The following is an 18102-nucleotide window of genomic DNA, read 5'->3' as shown; positions in this document are numbered from 1 at the left end:
TTCCAATTTATTTCTGGGTGGTTAAAGTCACCCATAATAATAATGTCCCCTAAGCTGGCCGCTATTCCCACCTGTAGCATAAGGTGTTTTTCCTCCTCCGTATTTATGTCGGGTGATTTATACTGTAACATGTGCCTACTATAAGTTTTTAGCCCCTTTAATATTACCTGAGATTTCTACCCATACCGATTCTACTGACTCCATTGTGCTCTCATATATGGCTTTCCGTATGTATGGTTTTAAGGATGGTTTAACGTATAACCATACCCCCCTCCCTCTAAACAGACCTCCCTTCTATGGTCGCCTCTCACTCATGATTCGTCCCACCAAGTTTCGGTAATACCTATGAGATCAAAATCTTCCTCCTTTATTTATATGGAGCCACAAGGGAACCGCTGTGCCCAATTACAGAGTACATAAACGAATAAGCAAAAAAGTGACTTACAGGTGAATACAGTAGAGAACAAGTACAGGTACATAACCATAGCTGCATCAGCAGATGGCACTGGAATAAGTATCCTATTGGTTGATGGTTATGATATTCAGGGAACTTCAAGTGAATACTGACTGAGCGGTATAAGGAATAACAACATCTAGATCGTCAGTGGCAGCTCCAGGACAGTCCAAAATACAAAGCGGGGAGCCCCACCAACTGCCACCCACAAACATTGGCCAACATCGCCAACTGGGACTCACTGGTAGTTGGTGTGCTCCCCTATTTGAAATTTGGAATGTGCTGCTGCCCACCTCTGGATCCACCACTTTAGAGAAGTACTTGGGACCCCAACAGAAGAAATAAGTGGTATCTCCCAACATTCAATTTAATTTGGAATTGGAGCGGAGAGTGACTATGGCAGCAACATTAGCGTGCATGGCCGTGACTTAGACACCATGCTCAAGGACTTGAGTAACCTGTTCCCTAAACCATTCCCTTCTCTAAAACTTGCAAAAATGAAGGCCAAGTTCATGTGCCACATTGGCGTCAGATAATGTACGGGCTGAACCACTACTCATGACAATACTGGCTATCAATAGTTCTTGTTCCTCAGTGATGACACAAAATAACGTGTGTGATGTTGAGAGGCCCATTCTACCATTAAGTCCAACAAGATTGTTGCCCCTTTATCTATGGTGGCTTAATTCAAGACCTTGAGATTTGGGAAGAGTTTACCAGTATGAGAATTTGGGTGGTTGGCTCTCTAAGGACTCTTACACGTTATCAATAAGTTTTGTTAATTGTTCTAACGCCTTTAATTATGGAAAAATGTATCGCAGAAGATCTGAAAAGAGAGTCCATTTTTTTTATTGTAATGGGACATTAGGGACATTTTAACACGCACCAAATGCACCTGAAAATTCATTTATTAAGGAGAATGCAATGAGAATGTTATGAAAAATACGCTACAAAAAAAAACAACAAAAAAACAAAAACATAAGACTGCAAATGCATCGAAATATCCATCAACCGCAAAGGAACGCTTGTATTGAGTTTTGAAATACCACTGGGACTGAAGCCTTAGTGCTGGGAGACAGACGTTACACACACTGACTATCATACAATATGCCAGGAAAACATCATTGTTTAGTCTGGAAACACTGGTGGATTTCGCAAGATGATGATGTGTCCACAGGAGGGTCATGTAAAAAAAGAAATATAAAATGATGGTGATGCCAAATAATGTTGGCACTGACTCCGAGTCTGATTCAGTTTAGTAACCCAACGGTCTACATACTAATCCATTGGTGGGCCATCTCCCCGTGTGCAGAATCTCGCTCAAAGTGCCCGTTTGAGGACGGGGAGTTGCTGGTGCCAACCAGTAGTTCGGGAAGTAACGACGCAAGTGTGCTGCAATGCAGATTTCCTGGTCTTGATTACGGAGCTGAAGGTTACTCAGCTGGGCGATGGTCCTGCACAAGGATTAGGTGCAGATGATGACACATGGATACTGGAGGTGCCAAGGCATCCGGTCACATTGTCAAAAGTTACCAATCAATACTAATATATATAGTTGGCTCATGTCAACATACTCAGAAGGTCAACAAAGTGAAATATCCACAATTAGGCACTAGGGATAGGCTGTGGGGGTGTTAGGCACTAAGGGAATGTAAGGGATAGGCTGTGGGGTGTTAGCACTAAGGGAATGTAAGGGATAGGCTGTGGGGTGTTAGCACTAAGGGAATGTAAGGGATAGGCTGTGGGGTGTTAGCACTAAGGGAATGTAAGGGATAGGCTGTGGGGGTGTTAGCACTAAGGGAATGTAAGGGATAGGCTGTGGGGGTGTTAGCATTAAGGGAATGTAAGGGATAGGCTGTGGGGGTGTTAGCATTAAGGGAATGTAAAGGATAGGCTATGGGGTGTTAGGCACTAAGGGAATGTAAGGGATAGGCTGTGGGGGTGTTAGCACTAAGGGAATGTAAGGGATAGGCTGTGGGGTATTAGGCACTAAGGGAATGTAAGGGACAGGCTGTGGGGGTGTCAGCACTAAGGGAATGTAAGGGATAGGCTGTGGGGTGTTAGCACTAAGGGAATGTAAGGGATAGGCTGTGGGGGTGTTAGCACTAAGGGAATGTAAGGGATAGGCTGTGGGGGTGTTAGCACTAAGGGAATGTAAGGGATAGGCTTTGGGGGTGTTAGCACAAAGGGAATGTAAGGGATAGGCTGTGGGGGTGTTAGCACTAAGGGAATGTAAGGGATAGGCTGTGGGGTGTTAGGCACTAAGGGAATGTAAGGGATAGGCTGTGGGGGTGTTAGCACTAAGGGAATGTAAGTGATAGGCTGTGGGGGTGTTAGGCACTAAGGGAATGTAAGGGATAGGCTGTGGGGGTGTCAGCACTAAGGGAATGTAAGGGACAGGCTGTGGGGGTGTTAGCACTAAGGGAATGTAAGGGATAGGCTGTGGGGGTGTTAGGGATAGACACCGTGAACTGATGGATAATATTTAGCAGTCATGGATTGAAGTTCAGCCTCTATGGAATGAAGGGGGCAGAGAGCTTGTGTAAATACACCCCCTGGCACAGGATGACCGCCTCTCGCTGGCTATACAGATGCTTACTACTTGGCTTCAGTCATATCGACAAGATATAATGTATTTATAGAGAGCCGGACATACTGCCTAGAGAGGTAACAGCAGGAACTGTAGCTGCAGATACAAATGATACAGAGACAATATAGCGTAAGAGCTTACAATGAACCCCGGGGCTTTCTCGCAGCACTGATAACGCACCGCAGCCTGGATAAGGGTAGTAACCGTAAATTACATTGTCCTTTCATTAGAGACAAATGCCCGGGGCATGGAGAGCGCGGCTTCAGTCAAGTACTTTGCGGCTTCCAACTCACTTGTTACCACAAAAGGTTCGACAGAGACAAAAGCTTGACAGGGTCAAAATGACGACATGACAGGGTTGACAGTTTTTCTGGACTTTTTTTTTTTTTTTTAATTCCCATGCGTTCCCATGGTCGAGCGCCGTTCTCCTTGTCCCTCCCTCCCCGCAACAAACGACCCGGCAAGTGCGTAACTCACTGAAGGCCAGATGCTCTAACCTTTAAAAGTGATAAAATGGAGAGTGATAAACAACCAACCAATCAGCTGCTGTTTGACATTTTTCAAACACAGTCTGTGACATGACAGGTCGGAGCTGATTGGCTGGTTGTTTATCGCTCTCCATTTTATCCCTTTAGAAGCTTAGTGCATCTGGCCCCATTCGTTGCCGGGATCTGCACATGCGCAAATACACGATTGTGCATGCACAGACCCCCACACCATCGGAACGGGGTCGAATTCTCCCTGTTCGGAATGGTGTTGAATCACCCCCTAAATTGTCCATTTTTAAGATAAGATAAAACACATCTTAATGCGGACTAGGGATTATTTTCCCTCAGAAAGGAGCGTATGCCCTTCCTGTCAGTCTTTTGTTGGTAAAGGAGACGTCTGCTAAATGAAGTTGTTAGAAAGGGAAATAGACAATTTTATTCCACAAATTGTTTTTCTTACTCTCCGTGCCGATTGTTTGAACATTTCAATGCGCCCATCTCGCTGTACAAACATCCATACATCCTAATTACCTCGACATCAATAGCCACAAAAAAAAGGGACCTGAAAAACAAACATTAGAAAGCGCCGAGGATCATTTTTTAAATCCCACTATGGCTTGAGGGCTGGGAACGCATTGATCTGAAGACATGACAAGCCAGCTATCCAGGGGTTACTGTTAGTTCCATCTGTGGCAGTGACAGGAGATGGCCTTTGTGTGCTTCTTACTAAACGGGACGCGACAATAGAGAAACATCAAAGATGGCAAGACCCAGAATTTTCACGTGAGCAGAAGAAAAGTCTGGCACTCCCCAAAGCCGAACAAAACCTCTCCCATCAACCCCATTTGTTTTCTGCCATTGAGGCAAAACTAACACATGCGTTATTCATCTAGGAATAAGTGAGTGAAAATACGGAGAGGGGGGGGGGATATTTTTATATTGAGGCCTGTACAGTCTGATCGGCGTGAGATATTACTTTCAAAAACCTTTGTGTAGAACAGAGGGGGTCTGTGAAAGATGCAGAGAATCATAAGCCCTAACCACCATGTGCGGAGTTTGTATATTCTCCCCGTGCTTGCGTGGGTTTCCTCCGGGTACTCTGGTTTCCTCCAACAATCCAATAATATACTGGTAGGTCAATTGGCGTCCAACAAAAATTAACCCTAGAATGTCTGTGTGTGCATGTACATGTGGTAGGGAATATAGATTGTAAGCTCCACTAGGGCAGGGACTGATGTGAATGTTCAACTACAGATGAAGTACGGGCCATCCTTGCTGGCGGATCGCCAGAACGTCCCCGCTGGCGACCCGCCAGCAGCCTCGCCAACGGACATACTGAGACGCGCGTGCGTCTCACGCGCGTCTCAGTCTCCGTCGCCGGCGCGACGGAAACCCTGTCCGTCTCCGCCTCAGGGAGACGGACAGGGTTAGGGGGGGTGTGGGCAGGCGGCGGGGACCCCGGGTTACCGCCGCCAAGCCGGCGGGGACCCGGGGGAACAGATGGAAGCGCCGTCGGAAGGGGACGCGTGTCCCCTTCTCGCCATCGATATGGCGCTGGCGGGGTATGGCGGCTGGCTTCGCCAGCACCATCCCCTGCAAGGATGGCCTGTACTCCATCTGTATACTCTGTAAAGTGCTGTGGAATATGTGTGCGCTATATAAGAAACTGGTAATAAATAAATAAGAAATGACTTTCGCGCAGGGGATAAAAACTCCAATTATTAACATTATGTAAAGAAAAGGCTTAGGGTTATATTCAATTAAAGTCGGATCCGTTCCGACATTCATTTGTTGGAATGGATCCGACATGCCCTATTCAATCAGCGGCCAAATCCGACAGTCGCTTCTCAGCCGGCCGGCGCCAGGATCGGGGAGCAACTGAGGAGGCGGATAGGAGGCGGGGCCCTCTTCGTAGAGTGAGCTGCTGCTCACCTGGCCCGACGGCGGGACCGGGTGAGCAACTGGTAAGGTGGCGGTAGACTGGAGGACAGCACCGGGTGAGCTGCTGCTGCTCAACCGGTGCAGTTCTCCCTGCCTCTGTCTGACTTTTTTTAAAGTCAGATTGAGATTGCCGCAAACGGGGCCAAAAGCTGCCAGATTTGCCCGCGTTTCTGACAAAAGCACGTGAATCTGAGGCTATTCTGCCAATCCACACCAAACAGACCTTTATTGAATAGGTCGAAACACCTTCCGACCTGCTCAAGTTGGAAACTGCCATCTTTCTGACAAGACAGCAGTTTCAACTTTATTTAAATATACTCCATAGCCTATATGATAAAAGGTTAACATAGCTTCTAGCCTCTGGGGGGGATCAAGTGTCTCCAAGTGTAGATCTCTTCAGGCACGCACCATTGCTGTTGTGTAGTTACAATATTCCTCCGGGCTAGAATAATACTGGTCGGGCCAAAAGAAGTGCTTCCGGAATTCTAAAAAAACGATGCTAATGTAATCCCATCATGGAACGAGAGGAGGCAGCACTTTGGTGAACTGGTAATTAGCGTAACGAGTTTCTACTGATCAAAGGGACTATTCATTATAGTAAGTGTATTTAAACTGACCCACAGCCTACTTGCGCTAGAGGCCACTGTTTTGGGCCTGAACCAATATTTAATTTACAAGGAACTAATAACACGCATGAGGCATGAGGCATGAGGCATGAGGCATAAGGCATAAGGCATAAGGCATAAGGCATAAGGCGGTAAATTTACTAAGATGTGAGTTCTATTGAAGGTGGGATGTTGCCCATAGCAACTAATCAAATCCCACTTCTTTATTTTACAACTCCGAGAAGATAATAGATAGAATGTTTCCCATAACAACCAATCATATTCTACCTATTATTTTCTAGAAGGTACTAAATAAACAAGAAGTATCTGATTGGTTGCCATGACCAACATCCCATCTTCAATAGAACTCCCATCACAGTAAATATAAACATTCAACGTAGACCGTCATTTGGTCGATCCCGTAAAGGTCTACATATTGACATAACAGTGGTCAACACAGAAATGGTTGACACAGGTGTTCTTCTGGGGTTCAAGTATCTCGCTTTCCCTGGAGGCCCCCCGCTCCCACCCACAATAGAGGCTGGTCCGAGCAGGAACCAATGGTGCAATTCGTGCTGTTTTTTGGCACTATTTAGCGGGGGTGGAGCCATGATGATGCAATCATGGAGCCACTCCCCTGGCCAGACCACCTTCTGTCCAGTCACGCCCCCTACCTGCCTAATGGACTGCCCCGTTCCAGAGGAGTAGGCAGCAACGTAGATTCAACCCTGTATTTCATGTCCCTGTTCAAATTCTACCATTCCCATGGAAAAATAATGTAAGCTGAAACATGTCTGCACATGTCCACACTGCCTCAGAAACTGTAAAAATCATTTCATATGACATTTTATTGTATTTTTAACCAGAACAGAGAACATTATTACATTAAAATTTAAATTTCAGTCCAGAATTTATCATTCACATTCAAAAAACCTACGGGAAAAAAAATTTGGTACTTGTTTCCTAGCACGGCAGCCGATGTTATACAACTTTAAATTGTATACCATCGCATTGTATGCCATTGTATGCCATATACAATGGTACATGATTTAAATTGTATAAGCACCCTAATGGGTGTTTTCAATGTTAAATGTGCCCCCTATAAGATTATTAATTGTATAAGCACCGTAATGGGTGCTTACAATGTTAAAAGCACCCCCACTATCAATGGCAACCCGAAGTGTGGCGAGCGCAGCGAGCCCGCGAGGGGTGCCGGTACGCGTCCTCCGACCTTTTCATACCCCCACTATCCACGTCGGCGTGGAGTTGATATTAGAAAGCGTCGCAAGTGCAGCGAGCCCCGCAAGGGGACACGGAATACATGTAAAGTAATACGCGTCCCCTCGTGGGGCTCGCTGCGCTCGACACGCTTCGGGCTCGGTGGCTCGATGCGCTCGCCACACTATCTAAAATCAACTCCACGCCGACGTGGATAGTGGGGGTATGAAAAGGTCGGAGGACGCGTACCGGCACCCGTCGCGGGCTTCGGGTTGGCGTTGATAGTGGGGGTGGCGTGGGGGTGCATTTAACATTGTAAGCACCCATTGGTGCTTATACAATTAAAAATCATATAGGGGCTTATACAATTTAAAATCGCATCACATCACTAGCCGCGAATATACGCAGTTTAGCGGGCAGGACAGAATCGCGCCTAAAGTCCCTTTTTTTTTTTAAAGTATTTAAAGATTATGAATTGATCACAAATTTCTGAACCTTAGAAGTCACGTAAGAAACACTTCAGAGCAATAATGGGCAGCTGTACTTGTACAAAGACATTTGTATTTGCCCCTCAATAGGGTCCCCAATGAAATGCTGCACTGTGGGGTAGTTTATAAAGAAGGGCTGTTATTCTAAGTTGGACAACCTGTAAGGGTTTTAACTAGCTAGCCGGGCAGCTATTAAAAACCAGATCTCCAAGAGGGATTAGGATTTAAATTGAATTATGTTTTATGTTTGCCATCCGCAGCACCGCTGGACTTTAGAAAAGGTAAAAAGAGAAACTGCAGAGGTTAAAAGCAAACAAGAGAGGCTGCCGTGCCCTCATTAGAAGGTTGTATTCCCTCTAATCAGGAGCAGATGCCTTTCAGAATTTCATAAGTAAGAATGGTGGCTTTTAAATGTGACAGTGCGCAGAGCACCAGACGGATATTAACGACTTGCAAATGGAACGATATACAGAGCCATTAGCGTTTGGCATACGGCAGGAGTTTGCCAGAAAGGTGAATTGAAGTTTATGGTCGGTGCATTAAAGTAAAATGCTGTCAGTTTATCAATAAGCTGCAATAGGGGAATAAATGCTCTTAAAAAAATTAAATCTACCTTTTGCGACCACTAAAAAAAGGCTAAACAAACTATACGTAATAATAACTGCACAAATCTTTCTTATAATGTTATTTTAAAATGCTAAAATAAGTGGTAAACGTAATAAAGATTCTGAAAATAAAAAAGAGGTGCAGATTCAGATTTGTCTATCATTTTCTAAGATGCAATATGATACACAGAATCTGAATCTGCACCTCTTTTTATTTTGAGTCTTATTTATAGAAGTTTTTGTAAATGTACCCCTAAATTTCTAAGCAATATTATGTATGGGAACCAGGGATGTGAAGTCAGGGGAGGCAGTGCCTCACCTGTCATAAATGATAAAAAATAAATAAATACAAAGATGATATTTAGAACACATACAGGGGGTTATTCTGAATGATTTGTGAGTTCACCAAACTCCGCCTGGCAAAACCCGGGCCCCCTCCCCTCCCCCTCCCCTCCCCTTGCAGCATGTGTTCGCACGCACTGGGTGCAAATGGATGTTGCGGTCAGACCATAATAAGGTCCATACTGTGTAGTACGTATCTTATTTGGTTTTTGTTGTTTTGAATTTATGAGGTGGTACACTGTTGGGAGGCTGGGAGGCAGCAGTTGCTGTGCCTCCCGCTGACAATTGTAAACAGTCAGCAGCGGCGGGCGGGGCTAATCGTGGGCAGAAAAAGAGGCTAAAAAGCTAATTGAAAATTGTTGGGGAACATACACATCTGCCTCAGTGACAGGGGTGGGGGGTCCCCACCTCCTCAAGAACTCCCGGCCTGTGCTGACTAGTTAGGGTGGGTAATATTTTGGTCACGGGACCCCATCAGGCATGTCCCCTGGCTATGGCATTACACCCCCTGCTAGTGGAGCCTGTTGCTGGTTCTTAAACTATGAAAGACCCCTACTCATTTTGTCTCCCATGTTTTGGGAACCAGGGGCGGCTCAAGAGCTCGGTGTTGGTCCGTAAAATATAGGGGACCCCCACTCACTTTGTCCCGCATATTTTGGGAAACAGGGCCGGCTCCAAAAGCTCGGTGCGGAAGGAGTGGGTGTGGGTGCAGGTAACTCACCGGCCACTGACCTCACCGCATGCCACTGATGGAAATAAACATGGCAGTTTCTATTGGGCCAGAAATAATAAACACAATGACACTGAGCCGAACGGCCCTGCTAGTGTTAAACTCGCCAAAACTGTTCACGGGGTTTGTACATAAACACGAACCCCGACAATAGGGGGCGGAGCTGAACTCGGCCCGCTACGAATTGGTCTCAATCGTCTCCCAATTTCTCACATTGGATTAGTGAAACCTTGGATAATATTAAAGCAAGCCACAACTGCTACTGTAGCTATTACTCTCATGATTCTTATCCAGCCTGTGGACTAGCCCAGAAGGTTAAAAGGATCATGGGGGATGTAGTACAGAAGCACCAGCAGTGGCGGTTCCCTGCTCTGAAGGGAAGATTTCCATGAATGAAAGCATGACCATGGACGGGCATCTACGACTTACTCTAAATCTAGATGATGGATACTGTATAAATGGAAAAAGAAATTCATGAGCTTCCTGGGAGGAACCTACTCTGGGAGATTCCTAAACTTCTGAATCACAGCAACGTCAAAGCAAAGGATTCTCGGTACGTGTGCTCAAATAAACACTCCGAGGGGAACTTGCCAAAACCCATTGAGTAAAACTGAAAATATTTCGGCTATTTTTCCACTGAGTGCCCATCGCTGTTTAGCGTTCCCTGTGCTGACATTCTATCCTGATGCATTTTACAGGATGCCAAACCGTTATTTTCCTATTCCAAAATTAACCAAGACCGCATGCCCCTGAGGCTTTGTCATTAATTTCCCAGGAATCTCTTCAGCCACTATAAATGGCGTCACAATAGTTTATCATCGCATCTTGTACCAACACCGACTTGCTCTTTGCGTCACTCCCAGAAGACGCAACACCAACATGCAGCTTTACGCCACTCACCCGGTACGTCCCAGTCACCGCACAGGAACAGCCCCTCACATATCTACTTTGTGTATGGAAAATCCAGAAGCGTGCTCAGCAAGACTACAACACATGTTTAGATGAAAAACATCGCCCCACTGCATTTCCGAGCCTATAAATTGCAATGGTAGCACAGTCAACACCATGAAAAATGGATTCCCACAGGGTGATGCCAACATGGTCGCAATTAATGGCTGAGGCAGTAGAAGTGGCTGCAGCACATTTAAAAATTTAAATAGGGGAGCCACACCAACTGCCATTCCAAACAGACTTTACTGGCAGAGGGTTCCCTTATTTGAATTTTGAACTGTGCTGCAGCACTGTAAATTGCTGCGGAATATGTGTGCGCTATATAAGAAACGGTTAATAAATGTAATAAAAACCATCCCCCAACAGACCTCTGCATTCATGTAACCAAAGCTGTAGTCTCTAATACCCCTTTCAGATCACACATAATTACCAGGTTTATGCCGGTTTGATCCAGCAAACCGGTAGCAATCTGGCATTGTGAAAAAGCAGAGTTCTTACCGGTTAGTTGCCGGGTTGATCTACAATGTGAACTAGTTAAAATCGGGTCAAGTGACCTGGTTCCCATTCACACTGATGGAGGAGGCAGTGCTTGGAGCAGCACCAGCTCCAAGCTCTGCCTCTTCCCCCAGCCCTGCCCCCCGCATGATGTCAGCTATCCGGCAATATTGCCGATACCCTGAAGGGGTCAGAGAGAGCAAAATGCATGATCGCTTCAGGACTGAACCGTGTCCAAGTCCCGGTGCGACCTTGCATTTTGCGATCCGAAAGCGGTATAATTAAGGCAGTTACCTTAAAATCTTACATTTTTCAGATATTTACAACGAGAGAATATCCGAGATGTAAATAATTAGGTATCACCTTACAAATTATTTTAATTGTTTAATGATAGTCATCCAAAACTGAAATGGGTATCAGTCACTCCCACATTCACCGCTATGAAGCCTGTGCTTCTCACCCAAACCTTTGCATTATACAGCCAGAGTTGTTTCTGTTCATTGCCCTTGAATAGGCCACAGGGGCGTGAATTCAGTCAAAGTCGCAAAAATAGACAACTGTGTGGATGATATAAAAGGTGTTGATGGAAAAAGGAAATAGAAAAGGGCAAAAAAGAGAACAGCAAAAAAATCTGGTTAAAGTCGTCCGTGGACTTACACCGTCCAAAAAGGTTGAAAAAACTTTATTTAAAAAAACAAAAAAAATGGATTGCAAAGCTTTACGACTCTCACGGGCATAAGATTAAATAAAAATAGACCGTTTGAAACACTGGTGCCTACACACAACGAGAGTACATTCGGTTTTTATGATTTTGTATAAAAGTTTAAGGAAAAAAAATTTACCCATAAGAAGGCGACGTTTCACCCGCTTGTCCACATCAGTAAGTGACGTGGAATTGTACTCAGAACGCTCAATTGCAGCCTCATCCTTTTCTAAAACACAAGTAAGGAACAAACATGGAGCACTTGGTTAATCAAAAGCCCAAAGTCTACGAGAGCTTCCTGGAAATGTGCACACCCGTGGCCTACAAGCGAGCAGTGAGTGCACCAAACACCCCCCCCCCCCCCCCCTGCATTCCCCTTTACACACAGTGTTAATCCCCTGCAAAAGCCCCAGAAGAAATTATTAGTGGCCAGGGGGAACACAGATGGAGTTATACACAGAGAAATGAACCTATTAATACACGAGGCACTGGAAGATTAAGTGAATAGGTCTAGTACTCAGGATCCAGTCAGTAGCACACGGTGTAAGTAGACAGCGTAGAGTCCGGTGATGGGTGATTATGTGACACATATAAACGGATCTTTTAATAACATGACTCGGAAGAGACACATGTACAACTGCGCGCACACACACACACGCACAGACACACACACACACACAGCATGCACATAAACAAACCAGACCACAAGAGGAGGAAGAAGAGGAGATCATTTGGGCAGTGCTGGTTGCCTGCTTGTCTATGGAGTACATTTACGTAGACATTCAGATGTCGCAAATATAGATTCTAATCATTGGTCAACATGCAGTGAAGCAAGAAGATAGCAGCAAAAAGGAAGTAGGGTGAGTGGGTGCTTATACAGGACACGTTCCATACAGCATCACATGGAAAAGGACTTCTAATGCTCTAGAACATGTTAAATAGACGAAACGACACAGGTAAGGGTAAATAAAGCAAATGATGGGTCAGTAGGTTCTTAAAGCCAAGGTAGAGATGAAACAAAATGAACTGGTTATTAGACGGGTAGAATGGGGGGGGGGGGGGGTTTGCAGTAGATGGAGATACGGATTCAAAAAGGGATCTCCACACTTTTATTTTGTTTTGAGGGTGGGGAGATTTAAATAACCCCCAAATTGATAATAAGATGATTTGCATATGGTCATTCATTTTTCTGCTGTCTTTTGGTGTGTATATATATATATATATATATATATATATATATATATATATATATATATATATATATATTGAGTTTTATCATATGCAACAAGCTTTGCATCTCATTACATGTGATAAATGGTGCTCCATTCAATCATCCCCCAACTGTTAGGGGGAGATTGCATCCCGATTCCATCAATCGGGATCGAATCACACGGCAAGCAAGACGGATACGATTTTGACTATATAGTACAAATCTGTACTATACATCTATATACAGCTCTCATTTCAGCTGCTCCTGGCAATTCTATCGTCAACTGCAATCCCCCGCCAGCCGCCGTTCTCCGACAGAATGTCTCGCTTGTGTGCCACCTTCTGTCGAAGCCCTCCGCCCGTCTCCCAGCTCCCTGCCCGTCAGCACTAGCCTGCCCTCGCCCATCACCCTGAAGCAGAGATAGCAGGGAGGCCATGATTGCCGTTCCCCACCGTTTTGCTGACGCGGACGCACGAGCAGAGTGAGACGCGTCCCAACCAGCCATATGCAATCTGGTGATGCGGCAGGCTGGCTGACAGGTGCTACATCTGTAGTACAGATATACTGTAGTACAGATCTGTACTATATTGTCTTGCCTGCGCACTGTATTTTTGTATTCGATATAGACTAAAAGGGAACGCACATCGGGATCGAATTGCCATCGAATGCGGTTCAAAACCGTTAGATTTCGATTAAATTTTGCCTATATAAGCAAAATCGAATAGAAAAATAGACTTAATCGAACCGTGTGTGCACCCTATTTAGTTTGCAAACACATGAGATAATTGGCACTCCCACCAACTGCCATTTTTCAAACACTAGACAAGGCTAGCGTTTGTAAAAGTTTGTACAGATCATCTTATTTAAACAGATTGTGAATTAAAATGAAATAACAAAAATGTGGACATCTCCTTTCTTTTAAAAGTGATAAGTGGTAAAGGGGTTTCACATGCAGCAAAAATAAATAGAGAGAGAGGTAGGTGAAGAAAGGAGACAAATGCGTTAGGCAAAAAAGGAGGAAGGGCATTGTCTAGTATTGCAATGCTTTGCAGTCTTGTCATGATGCCGGCAGCATCGTGCAAGCCAGCAAGGTAGGGGGAACGGGGACACAGGTGAGTAAAAGGACAGCTGCCTATCTCTGGCAACACTACATGGTGAATGAAGGACACCTTTGACAAGTTCTAGATTAGATAAGGCTGCAAACGAGGCTCTTTTTGAGTTTTACGGTTATAGATCAGCATATCGTGAAATATTTTTTTTTTTTGGTAGTTATTCATAAACAGTTTTTAAGACAAGACAGGCAATCAGGGACCATCACCAGAAAGCAGAGTAATTCAGAACGAAAAAAATTAAATTAAATTAAAAAATAGGGGAAAAAAACACAAAAACATTAAACCACAGAAAAGCGTATTCCAACTTAACAGGTTACAAGAAACCAAAAATTTTTTATTAGAAAAGGGGAGGGTGGGGAGGAGGTAGACACGGGGATCAAATGGGACTGACAATAGGAACGTAACATGGATAAAACATTACTGACAATACAAATACAGCAGGACTGTTCTTGTATACAATGGCATAACGCTGACGTGTAGATTTCTTTAGATCCGTTGGTTACAACTTAATGCAGTGTCAGTTAAATTTTTACCTTTTTTTTGGCATTTCAAGTAAAACAGTTTATTGTAAACCAGGATTTTACATATCGACAGACAATAAGTTCAACACTCACATGGTGAAAGCAAAGAGATACAAAGAAAAACATTGTCATTAACATGGAAATAGCCGATGTTAAACCCAATCAGCCATGAGCCATAGCCAATGGAACATTGGAAAAGGGGGAAATAGACAACAGTGGAAGAGTTCCTGTTCACATACATCAAAATAAACTTCTTAACAACAATATATACAGTATTCATTGCTTATATGTTAATATACCATAAGCCTTAGTACCTCAATTTAAATACTGTTAACAATACTGGCTTGAGAGATCAAACCAGTTTCTCCCAATCAATATTTATCACAAATCATTAATAAAAAAACTCTTTTCTGTAACCAACTAATGAAGGCAAATATTTTGCACCAATAACAGCAAATTAATCAGTAATAAGCTCTGTTCCAAAATTATACTACAGGCTGAGACTCCCGTATTTGAAACGCATGAGTCCGGAAGTATTTTTTTATTTAAAATTTTTCCATATTTTTGAATATCTGCATATTGTAAGGAGGTATCTTGGAGATGGGGCCCAATTTTAACCACAAAATGCATTTGTGTTTCATATACACCTTATATACATGGGCGTAACTATAGTGGGTGGAAGGTGTGCCATTAGTATGGGGCCCAGGGACTCCAGGGGCCTGGGCCCAGGGACATTGGAGGCCTGGACCCAGGTTATAAATTTGCATAGCAATTTCCCAAATCTGCCTGCTAAGCAATTCATTCTGATCCATTGACCAGCCTTTGTGGCATAACACTGTACTGTACTATAATGTGGCATCGTTTGAACTGTAATGTATCATATTCTCATCTGCTCATTGTAATGTGGAGAGCACAATAAAGTTACATATTAAGAACAGGGACACTTTAATGTGGCATATTATGAAGTGGAAGCACTATAGTGTGTCATAAAATAAACAGGGGAATCGTAACATGACATAATTTAAACTGGAGGGCACTTTAATGTGGGACACTATGAACAGGGGCACTGTTATGGGACACAATATGAACCGGGGTTTCGGTGTGGTATAATGTGTACAGGCAGTCCTACATTGTGACATCATGTAAAATAGGGAACCACAATGGTTCTTTAAAAAAAAAATAGGGCACTACCATGGGGCAAATTATTAACAAGGGCACTATTAAAGTTTAGAAAACTGACCAGGACACTACTATGTGGTATAAAATGAATAATTGCTGCAGAGAGGTGTTTTGCAAAAAACACTGGGACGGGGGCCCCTTCAATATGCTGCTACGGGGCCCCCAAAGTTATCATTATAGGGTCATTTTCTACAATATTTTTCATAGTTTTGTGCATTAAACAAGGTTGGTGTACACTGAGCTATCAGAAGGTGCAACAAAAGAAAAAAGAAAAAAGGGAAATAATCTATAGATTAAATACCAACAAAGTGCGATGGCAATCTTTGCCAATCCAAAATATTAACATGTTGTTCAACAGATCTACTGGAAATCGCTGTAATTCTGCACAGGAATAGTGATAAACAAAGGGAAGTTAATGGCCGTACAGTCATTAATGATTAATTTCTAGTCCCACCGCCCACAGCATGTAATAATGTTTATACTTGAATTCCATTAGATAGAGGTCAGTGTTAACAACGTCTTTGCATGGTCACAGGAGAACCTCAAATAACCAGTTTATGACATTTGAATTGCCCTAATGTGATTTTGGATCATCTCAGAACTGTGTAATAAAATCTATGGAAAAAAGTTTCCTGTGTATACAATCTGTCCAGCATCGCGGAGCCAGAAGGACGCACTGGAGACTGGCCTATAGCAGAGGCGACAGGTGGCTGGTGGGAGGGCTCATTCTCCACGCTGAAATAGACTGTGGAGATGTTTGATGCTGGAGGCAATTGAGTAGTGTCTGTCTTTAGGGAATGTTTGAAGGACCAATAAAGAAATGAGACAATTTAAATAATGATAATAGATTCTAATACGGGAATATTCGTTCATTTTTCCTTGGATCCCAGGGAGGGAAAGTAGCAAATATTTAGTACCATAATGTGTGCCCTCAGAGATAGCAGTGATCTCTTTTTACAAACACAGATGATATTCAGTTATAACTGACCTCGCTGGTTCTAGACGTGTTAACCAATGAATATAGAGGGAAAAACCGCCCGAACTGGGTTTCGTTAAAGTTAATGTAAGTTCAGTCAGAAGTTCGCGGTTTAGCGGCCTCTATGATGGTCAGGAATACATAGGCTCCGCCACCTGATGCGCAGGCTGCCGCTACCATGAACGTGGCCAAGGCTGGACAATGGACCAGCGGATAGAGGTGCCAGGTCATGTATGTGACCTCAATCCCGATTCCAGGGATTGAAAAAAATGCCCTGGGATTGGCATCCCTATTTGCCATGACCAGCCTGCAAAACATGCCCCTTTGTGTGATCGGCATGGGCACATCTCCTCCCTTTCGGAACCCTATTCTGGTGCAATGGTAGGAGCCAGAGGCTATTTGCTAGTTACCATTCCCGGGACCGGTGATGCCAGTTAGCTGCATTTGTAAAATACTGTTTTAATGGATTAAGGATATTCCGACTGTGATATATCAGGGAGCAAGTGACAAAAAGGATGCCATTAATTTACCCTTTCCCAAAACTCCAGTCCCCCTTCCCTCTATGCGTCCCATTAATGAGAAGTCATGCAGATGTGTGTTTACTGGGCCACTAATTAGAAATCACTCTGAGATTGGTGTACAACGGTGCAGCTCGTTATAATCGAAAACTGCGAATTGCACACAAGAAAATAAAAAGTAACATTTCAATTAAGAGTCCAAACATAGCCGGCTGCAGCATGGAAGGGGAACAAACAAAGGGCATGAATCATATCTGTTCGCATCGGAATTCGGGAGGGCGCTGACATCAGCTGCCTGCCCCAAGCAGGCATCGCCACGCCTGTGTCAGCAGGGGAACACCCAGTATTTTTACTGTTTGCGAACCCCGAACATCAGGGACAGGGCCAAATTTGGCCCATAACGAATGCGTCTGAATCGGCCCCAAAATGTATATTATATTAATAGGAAATTATACTGTAAGGGCTAAATTTATTAAGATGGGAGTTTCCCATAGCAACCAATCAGATTCTACATATTTCTTTAGCACTTATTTATATAGAAGATACTAGAGTCTGTGTGATTACTATGGGCAACATCCCATCTTCAATAGCACTCCCATCTTAGTAAATTTACTCCTAAGACTCAAATCCACTAAACCCTACGACAGAGGTTCCCAAACACGATTCCTCAAAGGACTAGGTTCTAAGGAGGTCATTCTGGTTCACACGCAAAGCTGCGAAATTGGCAGCTTTGCGTGTGCTTTAAACGCTGCCCGCCCGAACCCCCCCCCCCCCCCCCCCTCACATGCCGACACCAGAAAGCACAGATGTCACAAAAAATGGCGTATTTCGGGATATTCCTGATTTTGGATATGGGAGACTCAACCTGTAGTAAATGAAGTCACATGGCCAACAGCCTCTTCCTTATTGCACCAAACTGTTTTGACTTTTTATTTCTATTAAACGCAATATTTACTAAATAAACCCAAATATAATA

General features: G+C 43.9%; 1 protein-coding gene across 4 annotated transcripts in view; it reads right to left on the bottom strand.

The window, feature by feature from the left end:
* SCUBE1 (signal peptide, CUB domain and EGF like domain containing 1) overlaps window positions 1–18102 on the bottom strand; it is a 208088-nt gene that overhangs the window by 75846 nt on the left and 114140 nt on the right. For 2 of the 4 annotated variants that reach the window (XM_083181247.1, XM_083181248.1), the window contains exon 7: window positions 11750–11839. The exons of the other annotated variants lie outside the window; for them this stretch is intronic. In XM_083181247.1, coding sequence (XP_083037373.1) covers window positions 11750–11839 — 90 coding nt within the window. The remainder of the gene's footprint in view (window positions 1–11749; window positions 11840–18102) is intronic. 4 annotated transcript variants of the gene reach the window in all.

This window comes from Crinia signifera, chromosome 4 (assembly GCF_055691185.1).
Source record: "Crinia signifera chromosome 4, ASM5569118v1, whole genome shotgun sequence".
Classification (NCBI taxonomy): Eukaryota; Metazoa; Chordata; class Amphibia; order Anura; family Myobatrachidae; genus Crinia; species Crinia signifera.
This window is presented reverse-complemented; position numbering and strand designations above follow the sequence as displayed.